Source organism: Myotis myotis, unplaced genomic scaffold (assembly GCF_014108235.1).
Source record: "Myotis myotis isolate mMyoMyo1 unplaced genomic scaffold, mMyoMyo1.p scaffold_m19_p_3, whole genome shotgun sequence".
In the NCBI taxonomy this organism is placed as follows: Eukaryota; Metazoa; Chordata; class Mammalia; order Chiroptera; family Vespertilionidae; genus Myotis; species Myotis myotis.
In genome coordinates, this window is record NW_023416335.1 from 211,972,198 (window position 1) to 211,989,502 (window position 17,305).

The following is a 17,305-nucleotide window of genomic DNA, read 5'->3' on the forward strand; positions in this document are numbered from 1 at the left end:
ATTTATAAACGGGGCCGGGATACATGTGCTCAGGAGAGAGGAAACAATCCCGAGCTCTGCCGGCTGGGGCGGGCCAGGGCAGGAGGGCGGCCCAGGAACGCTGGGCAGAGGAAGTGGCTTTTGATCCTGAACAGGAAGGGCTGTTCCAGTGGCGGAGAAAGGGAGGAGGAGGCGACGGGGATGATAGGATCACTAGGGCACACTGACCCACGTGCCCGCCCTGTGCCAAGCCGGCTCATGTAGACCTCTCAACCACCCCAGGAGGCGGGAGCTGGGGCACAGATGGGCGGGGCGGCAGGTCAGAGGGCCTGACCCCATTATCAGCTTCGGAGGAAGAGTATTTGTTGACGAGGGCTGCACACTAGGAGGACACCCCGGCATTCATAAACAGGTGGGCACCCATCCTGCCCCGTTCTTGCTTCGGGGGACGCAGGTGTGGACTTGACGGACAAGACCCGGCTCTCACCGGAAAGGAGAGAGAAAACGAGTGTCCTGCATCCGGAGATAAGAACTCTGCAAGGAAGTAGCGCGGGCTGCGGGAGGGGATCAGCGATTCGCGGAGGGCAGGGGTCTTCGGGCAGCAGGGCGGCTCGGGTGCAGGAGGGCGGCGCGGGATGCTGCAGAGGGGCGCTCCCCATAGCAGCTGATGCCCGCCACGTCCCTGCCAGGAGCCCCCCCTTTGCAGCTGAGGAACCCCATTTGCGCGGCCAGTGGGGGACGTGGGGCGCCCACGCAGGTTCAGAGGGCGGGGCCTCTTCGCCCGCGGGACCCACCTGAGCCTGTGCCCGAGGGAGCGGGGCCTCCCACGGGGGCGGGGCCGGCGGCTCGGGGCAGGGCGCGCGTTCTGGCCCCGCCCCCCGCAGGACCGTTGCTTTGGGGGCGGAACCTTCGCGCGGCGGGGGCGGGCGCGCGGGGAAGGCTTTGTGGCGGCGCCGGGGCCCGCATCGTGGGAGTCGCAGCTCAGGGCGGCGCGGCGTCCGCTCCGCTGCCTCCCGGGTGCGCGCGCAGCCCCCGCCGCGCAGCCGCCCCCGCGGCCCCGCCCAGCGCCAGGCGTGCGGCCGCCGGGACCGCGGAGACCGGACCGCTGAGCTGGAGGCGGCGGCGGGGGCGCGAGCTCCGACCTGCGTCCAGGCGGCGCCGCAGGTGAGAGGCGGGCGGGGCGCCCGTCGGGCCCCCTGACACTCCCGGGGTCCCCGGCCACTTCCGAGACCCCGGCGGACTCCGGTTCCCAACAGCCCCGCTCCCCCCCCCCCCCCCCCGGGACACCCAGCCCCCAGCCTCCTCGGGGCCCGCCCCGGCTTCCTGGCCTGCCGGTCCCCGGCCACTCCGGCGCCTGCCGCTCTCAGGACTCCTCGCACCCCAGACCCGTAAGGCTTTTCCCCGGGACGACTTCCCACCACCGCAGGGCCCGGGGTCCCCCAGGAACCCCCTCCGGATGCGCTCAGGACCCTGAGACAGGCCTCCTCAGAACCCCCTGGGCCGCGGGGGCCTGGGTGCCGCCCGTCCTGAGCGCCCGGCTGGCCCCCACCCCCCACCTGCCCCGGGTTCCGGCCGGTGGGGCGCCCTCTCCACCCCGGCGGGTCCCAGGGCGGGCTTCTCAGCCGAGGCCCCGGAGCGTGGGCGTGTGTGAGTAGCCGCGGGCGTTGTGAATTCCCGGTGATAAAATACAGGCGGAGGCGCTAATAGGCCACCCGGTGACCCTTGGTTACCCCAGGAGCAGGGGCCGGGCTCTCCGCGCCCACATTCGCATGCGTGTTGACTGTTGCGGCGGCCGGAGCGGGGCGGTGTTTAACTTTTAATGCTCCTTGGCGGTGAGGAGTCTAGAGTCGGAGCCGACGGGGCGGGGGCGGGGGAGGAAGCAGGTGAGGGACTGGCAGGTGAGGGTGCCTGGGGCTTGCCTTCATCTTTCCCTCCTGGCATTAACATTGTTTCAATGCCCGATGGTTCCCAGGACTTGGTGCTGGACTTAGAGGCGACTCAGTCCCTGCTCAGGGCCCCCTTGGGGGAGGAGGGGAGGGGGGGAGGGGGAGGAAGCAAATAGGTAGTTTTTAATATGATGATGACAGTGTAGCTAGCGGCCTGAACTCAGGGGGGAGGGGTGGGTTCTCAGAAGGCTGTTCAGGAGGGCTCCTCCCAGGGGAGGAAGTGACAGGTAAGGGGCGGGCTGATGCCTGAAGGTTGCCAGGGCCATGCCAGGCCGAGGGGACAGGGTGGCACGGCAGGGAGGCAGCTACAAAGCAACCGGGTTTGGAAACCAAGAGGTATGTCTGGAGCATACATCCATCCTGGGGCGAGGTGGCTGGAGCCATATGGTCTCCCGTAAGGAAAGAGGTTCTCAGGGTGGAGTTAGAGGGGCTTTTAAAGGGCGGGGGGGGGGGGCAGCTTTGTTCCCGAGGCCCCCATGCCCTTGGACCTTTCCTTTTTTTAAATATATTTTATTGATTTTTTTTACAGAGAGGAAGGGAGAGGGATAGAGAGTTAGAAACATCGATGAGAGAGAAACATCCATCAGCTGCCTCCTGCACACTCCCTACTGGGGATGTGCCAGCAACCAAGGTACATGCCATTGACCGGAATCGAACCTGGGACCCTTCAGTCCAAAGGCCAACGCTCTATCCACTGAGCCAAACCGGCCAGGGCGGCCCTTTCTGGAATTACGGCCTCTACCATCCCCCTGAGCCAGTGACGTTCCCTGGGCAGGGAAGGGAGAGGAGCTGGTCGCTGGAGGGGGTGAGGGAAGTGTTCCGAGGAGAGACCACAATGGGAGAAACTGGGAAGTCTGGCCCAGTGCAGGGTTTGAGGCGGGCGAGGGAGTCAAGACCAGAGCATGGAACCTTCTGGAAGCCTGGAAAGGCTTACGGTTTAAGGGAGGCCGTGGGAGGGTTTAGGAGGGAGTGAAGATGGTTTTTGTGTTGTTGTTAATCCTCAACCAAGGATATTTTTCCATTGATTTTTAGAGAGAGTGCAAGGGAGGGGGAGAGACAGACAGAAACATCGATGTGAGAGAGAGACATCCATTGGTTGCCCCCTGCATGCGCCCCAACCAGGGCCGGGGATCGAGCCTGCAACCGAGTTACGTGCCCTTGACTGGAAATGAACCCGGGACCCTTCAGTCCGCAGGCCAACCCTCTCTCCACTGAGCCAAGTAGGCTAGGGCGGTGTTTGTGGTTTTGGACACTCACTGTCCGGGCGCAGGAGGACGGTTGGAGGGAGCAAGACCACAGAGAGGCGGCAGTGACCTGGGCAGGGCGGTGGCAGTGGGGCCTGGCTTCCCCTGGCACAGCTGCGCTTCAGGGTGAGCTCTCTCCTGCCTGAGCCTGCGGAGTTCTGGGCATGGCTGCCGGAGCTTTCACCCTCCTGGTCTTCATGCCAAAGGGCAGGTGGTCCCCCAGGGCCGCCTCAGGGGTGACCATCGGGTGTCCCAGGGAGCCCAGCACCCACGCAGGAGGTGCAGGCGCCGCCGGGGCTGGATGAGAGGCTGATGCTCAGAAGCAGCAGACCCTGAGGGTGTGGCCGGCGGGTCTGAGGGCGATGGAAAGCCCTTGGAAGGCAGACCTGCAGCGTGTCCGTCCGAAACGTCGCTCTGGAGGCAGTGTGGGGCCAGAGGGCTGGAGGGACAGCTGGGGGGCCCGGAGCAGAGGCAGGGGGTGTGGCAGGGAGACTTAGGAAGACAAAGCCGCAGGACGAGGTGGAAGTCTGGACTCGGGAGGGAGGGGGAGGCCAGGAGGGTGCTCACGGGAGACTGAGCTGATGCAGGGGTCGGGCCTGTGCTCCTCGCGGCTTTCACGCGTGTAGAATGTGACTAGCGTGGCCGGGGAGCAGAATTGTCAAATGCAAAGGGTTTGGTGGGAAGCAGGCGGTTCTCGGCTTGTTCTTTTAAATGTCATCTCTTTTCTCCTCCCACAGTCCTGTGAGGTGAAAGTATTATTCCTTTTGTGCAGGTGAAGGAAGCAGGGCCGATGGTAGAGCGAGGGGTGTCGGGTCGTTGAACTTCCAAGGCTGGGCTCTTTCAGGGAGACCCCACTTCCTGCCCCCAGGAGCCTGAGGGTCTTGCCAGGAGCGAGCAGTCCCGAGGGCAGCCTTGCTCCCGCCCAGCCCCCCTGAGTTGTTCCCTGCTAGGGCCCGTGACAAACGCCAAGAGCAAACAAAACTGTCCGACTCCTCGAACTCTGACATCTTCCCACCGGCTTCTCTCAGGTTTTGGAAAATGAATGGGTTAGGGCCTAACCATTAGGCAGCAGGTGGAACTGCGGATCACCCCCACTGCGGGCTTGTTACTTTAGGGTGCGTGTTCCCGAGCAGTGGTGGAAGGTTCGGTGGTAAAGGCAGAAGCTAGGGCCGTGGGTGAGGTGTTGGAGGCACCGTGGACCAGGGAATGAGCGCCCAGCGCAGTGCAAGTGACAGAACAGGAGTGAGTGGCCCCTAGTTCCGGGGGGACCTTGACCCAGTCACTGCCTTGGAGCCTCAGTGTTCCTTCTGTAAAAGGCATTTGGCATCGCATGGTCTCCAGGATCCTCCAGCTCCAGGAGTCTGTCCCTTTAAGTTGAGTCGGAGGTTTGCTTTCTAGAATCTAGAGCATCGCTGGTTTCCCGTGGGACGGATGAGTGCCGGCCTCTGAATTGGTGTGTTTGACCATTATTGGCTTATCGCTAGGAACACATCTATTTGAATTATGCAACGTGTCGGCGCTGATGGACAAACTGTAAAGCAGTTAATGATTTATCGGTTGGCAGGGTTCCCAGTAAAATGCCAAGTGTATTTGTGTGCCAGTCTGAGCCGCGCCGACATCAGGAGAAAACGTGCAGACTGTTTCCGCGGCGGTTGGCCTCCGAGAGGGTTGAGTGGCGCGGCCAGGTGAGCGGTGGCAGAGGCCACTCCTGGGTACGGAGAGGGTGGCTGGGGGGCCAGGCGTGTAAAATGCTCAGGACTTTCCCTTCACCCCAGGCAGGGCGCCAAGTGCCATCATTAATGTTGCTTTTTGAACTAAACTGTGACCTTTACATTTTTTATTCATAATTTTGTTATTTTCTTGGTTTGAGCATTTATTCCCAAGCAACTCTGGAGGCACTGGTTTCAAGAAGCAAGTGAGCACATTTTGATTATTACAAAATGAACATTCTCTCTGCCCCCATCATAATTCATTGACTCAATAAAAGTGATCGGTTTAAGTAGCATGTGTTCAAATTAAGGCTTTGTGTTTTCTGTAAATTGAAGGAGTTACATTTTATCAGAACTGTGGTTAAGTTTTTTAAAAATTCATTTTCCACCTCCATTTATTCCCCCTACATCCTCTTGCACCCCTCCTCCCCCCGCAAGTGGGTGCATTAATACGCAGTTCTAGTGACTGCGTGGGAAAGTGAGCTGCAGCGAGGGAGAGCGCTGGCTGCTGAGGCGGCCGCAGGAGCAGGTCAGCATTTATATTCAGCTCTGCGTCTGCCCACAGCGCGCCAGTGGTGTGTGCCGCGGGCTTTCCATGTGACAGATTTGGAAACCGAGGTTCAGAGCGGCCTCCCGCGGGGAAGTGGCGGGGTTTCCTCGCCTCCAGACCTGTGCTCTTCCCCGTGTCCCCGTGGGGCCCGCGCTGCTTCCAGTGGAGAGGTTGCCGTCCCTGGCAGTTCTGGAAGCTTCCTGTGGTCCCTCTGCACCTGTTTCCCGCGCAGGTGCACCTACTCATGCTCATCGAACTCCCCTGAAACCATAACCACAGCACAGGGGACGCTGGTGGTCGCGGGTGTGCTTGTCAGACGCACGTGAAGAGTTGCTCTTGTTGCCGTGATTTCTGCTCCTGTGGCCCCTCCCGAGTCTGCATGGAACCAGAGCGCCTCGAGGGCAGTTGTGGGGATGCAACCAGAGGAACGGGGGGCATGGTGTGAGGGACCTGCAGTGTCAGTGTTTGGGGGGGCTGGGAAGTGCCTGCTCCATGGTTCCCAGGCTTCCAGACCTGCCAGGTGGTTCGAATACAGTTGATGGGTTTTGGCCCCTTTAAGGACATTCCAGACCTCAGGAAGGACACCGGTTACATGGGTTACACTTAAACTGGTATCTCCAAGTCTCGGGGCTGCTGGGAGTAGCACATTTATACTGCGTAGCAGTCCCTCATTTCTGATGTGGGTCACTACTGTTTTCTTGACATTTTTGTCATCCTTCTAATCGTCATGGCTGTGGAGACGGGGGTGGCGAGTGCATCCGACACCCCCCAGGGCCTTAGCTGGTTGTAGGTTCTGTCCCTGGCTGGGTGGGGGTTGGGGGGGCTGGGTTGTCAGCTCTGGTGCTGGGGCTCACCACTGGCTCACCCTCCCAGGAGGGCAGAGTTCCAGAGTGCAGGCTCTGGAGTCAGAGCTTATCAAACTCTTTGTTGTGATGGTGGTGTTAATCCTCACCGAGGATATTTTTCCATTTTTAGAGAGAGTGAAAGGGAGGGGGGGAGGGAGGGAGAAACATTGATGTGAGAGAGACACATTGATTGGTTGCCTCCTGCATGCGCTCTGAACAGGCCTGGGAACAAACTTGCAACCCAGGCATGTGCCCTTGATTGGGAATCGAACCCATGGCCCTTCAGTGCCCAGGCTGACACCAGGGCAAAGCACTTATCAAACGCTTGCTTGCTTGCTTGCTGATATCCCATCGGCCAAAGAAGTCATATGACCAAGCCTAGAGTCAGTGGGTGAGGGGCCTATATGAGGGTATGGTTACCAGGGGGCGCAGTGGTGGGGGGGAGGTCTTTAACAGGCTAGCACAGTGGGGTAGGGAGTGGAGGGCGGGGCTTGTTTTGCCAGCTGTAAATGACAGCTGGTGTTTGTAGTTTACTCTCTCATGCATCGGGACTCAGTTTGAGGAGCATTTATTTAGTGCTGGATGCTGGGAATTCAAAGAATAAGGCAATCTCCGGCTACTCGGAAGCTAGTTCATAAAATACTCCTAATCTCACAAGTGAAGCAGAAGCGTCCTGCTAAGACTCATTTGGGCTTTTAGGTAACACGGGCAGGAGCTGCTCACGCGGGTCTGTGCCGGGGCCCGTGGTGCTGCTAGAAAGCGCCACTGGGTCCGTGGGAAGAAATGGGCTGCTGTGATGACTTGGTGTTGGCCCTGCAAGCTGTGGTGACAACAGAATCACCAAGGAAACCAAAAGATGCAGCTTCTGGAAGTCCCTGGAGGCGTTTGTTATGTTATCTGGAACCCGACTGGCCTAGAAGAGCTGGATGGGCGCACACGCGGGCTGGCTGTACGTGCTGAGCTTCTAGGGTCCCGTGCTCCGGGCTTTGGGTGTCTCCTGCTTGGCCTTGTGTGCAAACAAGGAGAGGTTTGGAGTGCTTTCTAGGGTACGGAGATGCGGCTCTGTGATTGTGCTGCTGTGGAACAGGAAATGAGGTAATGTCTTGTAAGGTCCTGTTGCACGAACCTAAATGCCTAAATATGGGCAGCTGAGCCCTCGCTGCAGTCGCGGAGCTGCGGGATAATCGGTGCTTCCAGGCGGCCCCTCAGCTGCCGGGAGACGTCAGTGCGAGCCTGGGGAGGTTCCGTGTGAAGCTGGGCCGGCTCCAGCCTTCAGCTCAGGCCCAGGGAGAGGTTGGAGCCCTTCCCCAGCAACCAGCCGGCGAAGCTCGCTGCAGGGGCTCAGTTGTCAGAGCGAGAACTTGTTCTTTCGGGAAACTCTGAAATCACTTGATGAGGAGTTAAGTCCAGCCCATAAAAGTTTCCATTGTTCGTACCTTTTTGCAGATGTGTACGTGCAATGTTCAGTTTTCAGTGTGTCGCTATAACCATGGATATATGGAGGATCAAAAGCAGTTGAACAATAATTAAAAGAATTAGAGATTTTTATGTTTTAATTAATCAATTTTTTAAAAATCAGTCACCTGAAGATATGTGTATACACACACATATATATGTATTTTTTTTTTTTACTGATTTTAGAGAGGGGAGGGAGGAGAGAAACATTGATGTGAGAAAGAAACATCTAGTGCAGGGGTGGGCAAACTTTCTGACTTGAGGGCCACAATGGGTTCTTAAACTGGACCGGAGGGCCAGAACAAAAGCATGGATGGAGTGTTTGTGTGAACTAATATAAATTCAAAGTAAACATCATTACATAAAAGGGTACGGTCTTTTTTTTTTTTTTTAGTTGTATTCATTTCAAACGGGCCGGATTCGGCCCGCGGGCCATAGTTTGCCCACGGCTGGTCTAGTGGTTGCCTCCCATACGTACCCTGACTCTGGATCGAATCTACAACCTGAGTATGTGCTCTGACCGAGAGTCAAACCCCATGTGACCCCTGGTGGGAGCGGGTGGCTAGGGCCCCGCACCTGCCTGGCTGCTACCGGGCAGCTGGCTCGCTGGGGAACGGGTTCCTCACGCTTGGAGGAAGTCGCAGACGCCTTTTGGGGAAGCTCCGAGTCCTGCCCCTGGGTGACACCTAGTGACAGAGTATAGGCGTCTTCAGGGGACATTTGTAGGCTCCGTGTGCTCTGAAGCGTAATGTGCCTAGAAACGGATCTTGGAAGATTATTTTAGGTGACCTGATTCTAACTGAGGAAAAAAAGATGACACATCTAAAAACGGTGGTCCGCGCCCCCCCCCCCCCCATGCTGGTTAGGATACTGCAGAGAGGCGCTTATGTACCCCGCTGCCCGCCGTCTGGAAGACAGCTTGGTGGCGCGAGCTGGCGTGTTTCACAGGCTCCCATCCTGTAACTCAGCAGTCCTGCCTCTCGGGAACTCCCCATACATCCCTTCAAAAGGTGGGGACACTTCGTGCACCGGGTGGTGGTTAGAGTGTCTGGCAGCGTCCTGCATGAGGGTTGGAGGCTGGGGATGCAGATAAAGGAAATGATGGCATGTCAGGGAGGCAGGGTTCCAGGGATGTGGCCGTACACTTACACCTATGCATCATGCTCATAACATACAGGAAGTGCTGTGGTTCTAACGCATGGAAAGAGGAGGGTGTGAACAGTGGTCTCAATGAGCGTGCAGTTTAAAGTGCAATGTGTGGCGGGAACATGTACCTGTAATAACAGCTGTTGCTTGTGGTGGGATTCAGGGCTTTTTTTAGACGTTATTTTTCTGTATATTTTCTTGTTTCCAGTAAATAGTTCTGGAATTAGGGGGGATGGGATTCTGGGAAAATGATAGAATGTGGAGATAGTTTGGCAATGGCGATCTAGCTGGTTAAGGTCTTGTTTTGTGTAAGTGGAGAATTGACTGTTTATTGATTTCAGAGTGAGGAAGGGAGAGAGAGAGAGTGGGACAGACAGACAGACATTGATGTGAGAGAGAAACATCGATTGGTTGCCTCCCTTATGCGCCCCGTCCGGGGATCAAATTTGCAACCCAGGTGTGTATGTGCCCTGTCTGGGAATTGAACCCGCTACCTTGTGGTGTACGGGATGGCGCTCCAACCCTCTGAGCCATCCGGCCAGGGCTTGCCCTCTGACTGCGATGATGTCTTTGGACTGGATGTCAGTATGGCTACGGGAGGCCTGGCATCTGGGAACTTGCTGAGGGTCACGAGCCCCGGCAGATGCGGTACCCGGTGCCGGTGCGGGGAGCACACAGCTCCCGCCTGCGCTGCGCTGCGCCTCGCCGGCTCTTCCTCCGGTGGAAGCTCCTCGGGAACAAGCCCTGGGGGGCAGCGTGAGGACCCAGCACCCCTCCCCAGGCGCTGCAGGCCGGCCCGCGTTCCCGTCCGGAGCAGAGGCCGGAGCCGCAGCCGCAGCCCGGGGGAGGGACGGCGGCGCAGGAGCCGCTGACTCGTGTTTTGTGCTGACGCTTCTCAGGGGCCCAGTGTTAGCGAACGCCCGGGACCCCTCCTCACCCCCTTCCCTCTTCCCGGCACTAACCACACAGCTCCATCTGGGAAATGGAAGTCGCTTCTGACTAACTTCTCTCTTCAGGATTCACAGATGGATTCACTGGAAAAGACAACACACAGAAGTGAACAAAAGTCCAGGTAAATCAAGTGAACGCCGCTGGTGCAGGTTGGTAGCTCTGTCACCCGCAGCGGCGAGAGGGAGGGGAGAAGCTGGGTCTGACGGAGCCACAGGGGCTGGTAAGCCTCCGCGTCAGCATCGGCAGTGCCCCGGGACGTGCCCAGGACCTGGTCTCCCAGGAGCAGCAGGGTCGGGGGGGGGGGGGGGGGGGGGGCCCGGCTCAGACGGTGTGGCCGCGGGGGGCAGTCTGCCATAGACCCAGGTTACGCCAGGTCGGAGGCGCTGCTCTTGCAAAGCGCGGGGATAGGTGAGTGGCAGAAAACCAGCATTTGCCAGGATTTTCTGTCACGGGAAGCAGGGATCATTTCGCCGCCATCATTGTTTCCGAGCTCTTTGCGGCTTCGGAGAATTAAATGGCTGTGCTTGTTGTTGAGAGGGCACAGCACTTACCTGTGCGCTTCCCCCTGGGACTCGAACAAGGTGCTGCTGCCCCCACGTCCCCTGTGGGATGAGGATGGAGCGTGCAGGACAGACGGAGAACACAGTGCTCCTGCCGCGGCAGCGGGACGGGCGACGTGCCTGTGCGTGTGTGCATGTGCCAGGCCGACAGGGCCCAGCACCTGCGCGTCCCCGAATGCGCTGCCTCTGTTCGGGCGCCGCCCTTTCACGCGGACTTTCATTCTCTCCTCCGTTTTTAAGCAGAAAGTTTTTAAAAAGCCTCGTCCAGAAACAGCCGCAGGAGCTGCTGCTGGTGATCGGCACGGGCGTGAGCGCGGCCGCGGCCCCCGGCATCCCCGCGCTCTGCTCCTGGCGGAGCTGCCTGGAGGCCGTCATCGAGACCGCGGAGCAGCTGGACGTGCTGCACCCCGGGGACGCGGCCCAGTTCCGCAGGAAGGTGACGAAGGACCGGGACCTGCTGGTCGTTGCCCACGATCTGATCCGGAAGATGTCACCGGTGAGTGCTGCTCAGGTGTCCCGGGGTCACTTGGCTCTGGGCCAGGTGGTGAGTCTAGCGCCTACGTGTGTCTTGCTCAGAAGCGTCAGGCTGAGGAGCCGGGAATCTTCCCCTCCCTCAGAATCCCGCCTCGAAGCAGTGACGCCAGGGACAGCCGGGGGCTCCTGACACAGCCATGTTCCGTGGAGCCTGCCTGTGGGCTGTCGGGTGTCGTCTGGCTGCGCTGGGTCGAGCCTTGTGGTTTCCTGTCACTCAGTGAGGGGTTGCCTTGAGGTGCGCTTTGGGCCGGGGCTGGCCAGCCGCATCTCTGCAGTGACAGTGGTTCCTAGAAGCACTTCAAGGTGGGAGCAGTGCTGGCTCGTCTGCAGGTGGACGTGACCTGTGACCTGGTGGAGAGAAGCACTTGGTGCTGCAGGAGGTTGTGGCTGAGTGATGCCTGGAGTCGGGGTCGGTGCAGGAGTGGGGTCACCCTGCACAGGTGTGTGGCAGGTCACCATCACACGGGCCAGCTGCAGCGCAGGCGCAGACCTGGGAAGCAGACACTGCAGGGCCAGGACAGGTCCTCTCCTCACCCGGTGTTTACTGGAGAAGCACAGCTGTGGTCTGGGAACTGGGTCAGGAGGAGGAAGGGGAGGAGGAGGAGAACGAGGCCCAGCACAGGAGCAAGTGGGGAAAGTTGGCATTGGGAGCGTTTAGGCTGCCGTGGAAGGAGACCCCGCCACGGGCTTATGTGGGATTACACTTCGTTTCTCACATAGAAACCTGCAGGCTGCCCGACTGCGGAGCCCAGCTCCTTTTCCTGCTGCGCCAACACGGACCACTTCCGTTTCCACCATGTTGGCTAGTGTCACGCGGCCACACCCATTCTTCCAGGGTCTGGGCAGCGTCCCCATTGGTGTCTGTGCCGGATGTGGGTGTTCTGTGATGAGCAGCGAGGTCCCAGGACGGGTGGCCCTCCTGCTGCCTTTCTGTACGTGCAGCTCCGTGGGCTCCAGTGCTGTGCACAGAGCTCAGCAGTGGCACAGAGACTGGCCCGAGAAGCCCAGCGTGGTTCCTCTCTGGTCCTTTAGGGCCAGATGCCGGGCCTGTCGTGGGCAGAAGGGGAGGGGTCAGTGGGCTGAGAGGTGGCAGGGCTGCTGGGCAGACCTGCCCATCCAGGGGAGGGTGTGCACTTGAGGCGAGGCCAGGTGGGCTGCCACTTGTTTAGTCTGGGAGGTGAGCTTCATTCTACTCTTCTCTTTACTTTTGAAAACTTCATAAAAAAGAGTTGTTGCCAGGCGAGTTCAGCAGGCTGAGAGCAGGCGAGGTCGGTGGGGAGCTGGGAGTCAGGGCTGGGATTTGCCAGGGAATTAGTTCCAGCAAAGCCAGGGCAGGGCAGGGGGGCTGGAAGCTCCTCAAGGTAGTGGTTGTAGTGGTTGTGGGATCTAAGCTGCTCCTGGGAGAAGCCTGGCAGCGAGGGAGGGAGAGACCAGGCCAGTGGGGGCAGGTGCCTGGCTGCAGGTCGGATGGGGTGGATGTCCTGGGAGCTGCCGGGGCTAGAGAGCGGGGCAGGTGGAGGGAGAGGCTGAGCAGAGGTTCTGGAAAGGGTAATGGTGAGGTTTGGAAGGTGGCCATGGTGGGATGGGACCAGCTCATGGCAGGAGAGAGATGGGGGCGTGCCGAGACCTTGGTGCAGTAGGATCCCTTGGCACAAGCTGAAGGAAGTACAGCGGGGAGGCGACAGTGACCGGGAGCCACCCACACCCTCTGGATCAGGGAGTGGGAGAGCCAGTTTTCAGGTGGGCAAGGCGGTGAGGATGGAGGTGTGGGGCGTACTGAGGGCAGACCCCCCCAGGAACAGTGGGAGGGTTTTCAGAATTGGGGTGGGGGTCAGAAAGGGGAGTGCCCAGATGTGCTGTGCCAGCACGGCCAAGGGTGAGCCTGAGGAGAGGCGGTGAAGGATTAAAGAAGAAAACAGAATACAGCTGGGGCCCGGTGGGTCTCCTGTGCTTGGATGAAGACACAGAAAAAACCGAGCCTCCAAGCCGAGGCTTTATTTTATAGTCAGAGCACACAAAGCAAAACACGGGAAGTGGTCAGCATGTTTACAGTGTTCTTGTGGGTTTCACCTTGTTTTGGCAGCACTTGCTGCACCTCCCACAGCCCATTAGCTACCTGGGAAGGAACTAGGGAGGGCTGTAAGGTTAAGCTTACTTATGCTAAGAGGGCTCTGCCCTCCAAGCTGGGACTTGTTTGTGGCCCTGACTTAGGTCAATCCGAGGCTTGACCCTATGGCCGCTCCCTCCACCTGGAGCCACGGCCTCGGTGGTGATCTGAGAGCCTGTGACAGCTGACATCAGCGGGCTCGGAGGGCCGGGACAGAGGTGAATTCTGAGGGACAGCGGAAGCAGAGGCGATGGAGAGGCAGAGGGTGGGCGAGTGGGTCCGTGCCAATGCACAGCCCGGCTCCATTGCCCGTGGCTGCCCTGTGCGGGTGGCTGGCGAGGGGTGCTCTTCCTGGGAGTGCATCCTCTTGGCTTCCGCCCCTGCTTAGCTGACCCTTCCCAGCACAGCTCTTCCCAGGAGTCGTTTGTTTTCCTGTCGCCAGTTGCTTACCTCTCCTCCCACACCCATCCCATGGGTCCACTGCGGCAGCTCTTATCACGGCCACAGCACCCTTGGTGCTACCCCAGGGCCACATGCATTCTCATCCTGCGGATCCTCCGCCATGTGTGCCATTGAGACACACCATTCCCTAGACCCCAACGAAGGGAACACCCGTTGTGGGCAGCTCTCGGAGGGAAAGTCTTTCCCTTGGTCTTCAAGGCCCCACATGGTCTGGTGCTGGGTCACCTCTGGCCGCACCTGCTGACAGCCCCTCATTCCTCTCCTGCGCGGCGGCTCCTTGCTCACCTTGGACCCACCTGTGCTCTACCTCGGTGCCTGCGCTTGTTCCCGCCTCCGGGGATACTCTCTCCAGAGGCCCCAGTGCCAAATGCCCCTCATCACAGAGGCCCCCCTGCCTGCGACCCACCTACCCTGTGCCCAGCAGCAGCTGCCCCTTTCCTCTTCTCGGCGTCACTTTCCCCAAAGCACTTAGCACCATTGATGTATCATGTGTTTGTAAACGGTGTGTGTCCCTCCTCTAGAGTGTAATTAACTGCGAGGTCAGGGTCCCTTTCCTCCTCCCTTCCCTCCCTCGCACCCAGAGTATTGCCAGGTGGGGCTCATGTTGCCGAGAGGTGATGTGGTTGTAACTCCGTCCACCTTTCTGTAGCGGACGGGCGACACCAAGCCCAACTTCTTCCAGGACTGCCTGATGGAGATCTTCGACAACCTGGAGCAGCACCTCCAGCACCCACAGGTGCTGCAGTCCATCCTCAGCCTGATGGACCGGGGCACCATGGTGCTGACCACCAACTACGACAACCTGCTGGAGATCTTCGGGCAGCAGCAGAACAGGCCCATGGAGTCCCTGGACCTGAAGGACAAGACCAAGGTGCAGGCTGAGGGCCCGGGGCAGGAGTGGGCGGGCGGGAAAAGGCTGGGGGTAGGTGTGAGGTCCGTCTTTGCGAGAGGCCCGTCTTTGCGAGAGGCCCTCAGCTGTCCGCTCCTGTCCACGGCGAGATACGGCCCCACTTGGTCCGGACTGTGCGCCTGTCCCTTCGCAGGCAGCCGAGTGCAGGCCTTCGCCCTCCCTCCCCGGAGCTGCTCGGGGCTGCTCTTGTCTCTGCCTTCTGTCCTGCTGACCTGGGGTTTCTCCTCTGCGTTCATGCATTGATCGTAGGAAGTCGCTAAGGAAAGCAGAAGCATGCAGTCCTAGTGCTATGAACTTTGGTTAATTTGTTTTTAAAAAATGCCACAAGGTGGGATTGCAATATATAGAAGTTATTATCCTGATCCCCTTTCCCCCCCAAATATTTTACTGTGAGCATTTTTCTGTCTTTGGCTTTTTAAATTTTTTAAATTTTTTGCCTCTGAGATCATATTTCTTTGGGGCATTATCTCGCCATGGCTGCTGCTCTATATCCTTGGCTCTGGGGGTTCTGCTCAGCGAGTCTGCAGGTGGCTCTCCAGGCTGACGGTTGTAGAATTTAGTTGTAATTTATATGTGGTCGTGGGAGGAGGCGAGCAGTGTTTATCTACTCTGCCATCCTGACCAGAACTCCATTAAGCTGTTTTTAAAAGCATGACTTTAAAGGACAGTATAATTGTAAAACTAAAGTATAATTGTTGCCTTTCCTCTCTTACTATTAGCATATTTTCACGCTGATAAATAATGCAGCAATGAAAATCCTTATACTTCTATGCCTCTCTGTTTATTTCTTAGCATAAGTCCCTAGAAGAGGTTCAGGGTCAAAGGGTATGACCTTTTTTTGTTAATCCTCACCTGAGGGTATTTTTGATACTGTTTTTCAGAAAGAGTGTAAGGGAGGGAGGAAAGAGGGTGGGGAGAGACAGAGAGAGAAACATCGATATGAGGGGGACCCATCGACTGGTTGCCTCCCCCATGCACCCTGTCCAGGGGGTAGGGAGGGACCTGCCACCCAGGTATGTACCCTTGGTTGGGACTCGAACCCAAGACCCTTGGGTGCACTGCCGCCACTCTAACCACTGAACACGCTGGCCACGGCAGGGTGTGACTCTGTTAAAGATGGTGATATAAATTACTAAATGGTTTTCCATCAAGGCTGCCAGTTTCTAGTCCCACCAGCTCCCTGTGGAGTGTAGGCAGGTCTTGCTTTACTGTGCTTGACACGTTTGCGTTTTTTACCAGTTGAAGGCAGGACCCCCACCAGCAGAAAGAGGACGGCTCGCTTATTGTGGCGCTCGCTTTACTGCGGCGCTGCGGAACCAAACCCACAAAATGTCCGAGGGACGCCTGGTTCCCTTTCTCATGTCTTGCCAATACTAGTTTTACTCAAAAACAAAATCCAGCCGAAACCGGTTTGGCTCAGTGGATAGAGCGTCGGCTTGCGGACTGAGGGTGCCAGGGTTCAACCCCAGCGGGTCCAGGGGTCCCCAAAGGCGTGGACGGAGTCGGCGAAGAAGGAATGACACGGAGACAGTGTTCAGTTGATCAGCAGGCTAGCCAGGATCTCCAGCCAGGATCTCCAGCCAAGTTCTGTGTCCATGTTGTCTTGCTAGGTTCTCCAGCCAGGTTCTCCAGGTTCTCCAGCCAGGTTCTGTAGCCATGTTCCCTCGCTAGGTTCTCCAGCCAGGTTCTGTCCAAGTTCTCCAGCCAGGTTCAGTCACCAGGTTCTAGTCAGGTTCTCTTGCCAATTTCTGTAGTCAGGTTCAGTCCAGGATCTTTTGCCATGTTCTCTCAATCTAAGTTCTGTGTTCTAAGTTCTGTGTTCTAAGTTCTGTCTCTTGCTGTCTTGTTACATCTGTATTTATACCAGTTGATTCAATCCTATCAATCTCTATTACAAAGGTTAGGGCGTTTCCTATCTCCATTCCAGGGAGTAAAGATTAAGTAGCTTAAGCATGATTGTTCGTAGTTAAAGTGGTTAATTACCCGCCTGGCACTTAGTTGAGGGGTTTTATTCCCTCCCTAACTTCAGGGGAAAATCCCTACCTGGGGAAACAACCTTTCTCAGAGAGGTGACCTTGGTTAAAACACATAGTGCCAAGAAGGTGAGCAAACATATTAAGAACAGTATGCCATATATGCCAGGTCCCTTGAAACAGCAAGGATGGACCGGCTCCCGGCATGAGGGGTCCCAGGTTCGATTCCGGTCAAGGGCATGTGCCTGGGTTGCGGGCGCATCCCCAGTGGGAGATGTGCAGGAGGCAGCTGATCGATGTTCCTCTCTCATTGATGTTTCTGACTCTCTATCTCTCTCCCTTCCTCTCTGTAAAAAATCAATAAACTATATTAAAAAAAAAAAATCCAGTACATTTCACCCACAGGACGGGTGAGCATTTGGCTTTTTTTTTTTTTTTTAAATATATTTTATTGATTTTTTTACAGAGAGGAAGGGAGAGAGATAGAGAGTTAGAAACATCGATGAGAGAGAAACATCGATCAGCTGCCTCCTGCACACCCCCCACTGGGGATGTGCCTGCAACCAAGGCACATGCCCTTGACCGGAATCGAACCTGGGACCCTTGAGTCCGCAGGCCGATGCTCTATCCACTGAGCCAAACCGGTCAGGGCAACCTTTGGCATTTTTGTTTTCCTTTTCACTCAGGTGGAATGTAGCTTCATTGAGGGACTTCTCTTCTGGCAGCCGTGTCCTTTGGTGTGTGCTCACAAGGGTGCTAGTCTGACTGGGAGCCAGTATTGCTGCTGTGCTGTCTGGTTCGCTTCATGGGGGACGGCCTGGGCCCCTCCGCACACAGGAAGCTAGAGGTCGCGACTCAGTCAGGCCTGAGTTGGCTGAGAGCGCGGCTTGCACCCGAGAGCTTCGCTTTAGGAGCCTTTCTCCCCAGCTGGGCC

The 17,305-nt window shown here is 57.7% G+C and overlaps 1 protein-coding gene across 9 annotated transcripts in view; it reads left to right on the forward strand.

Moving 5' to 3' along the window:
- The first annotated feature begins 219 nt into the window (after window positions 1-219).
- FAM118A (family with sequence similarity 118 member A) overlaps window positions 220-17,305 on the forward strand; it is a 35,476-nt gene continuing 18,390 nt past the window's right edge. For 2 of the 9 annotated variants that reach the window (XR_004965905.1, XM_036298321.1), the window contains exons 1-4: window positions 3,726-4,854; window positions 9,891-9,946; window positions 10,626-10,881; window positions 14,138-14,359. Coding sequence is in view for 8 of the 9 variants with exons in the window: in XM_036298321.1 (XP_036154214.1) it covers window positions 4,747-4,854; window positions 9,891-9,946; window positions 10,626-10,881; window positions 14,138-14,359 (642 nt within the window). In the remaining variant the exon portion in view is untranslated. Of the gene's footprint in view, window positions 392-914; window positions 1,144-3,718; window positions 4,855-9,890; window positions 9,947-10,625; window positions 10,882-14,137; window positions 14,360-17,305 lie in introns of those variants that run through there. The other 7 variants (XM_036298326.1, XM_036298328.1, XM_036298325.1 and 4 more) reach the window with 7 other exon arrangements.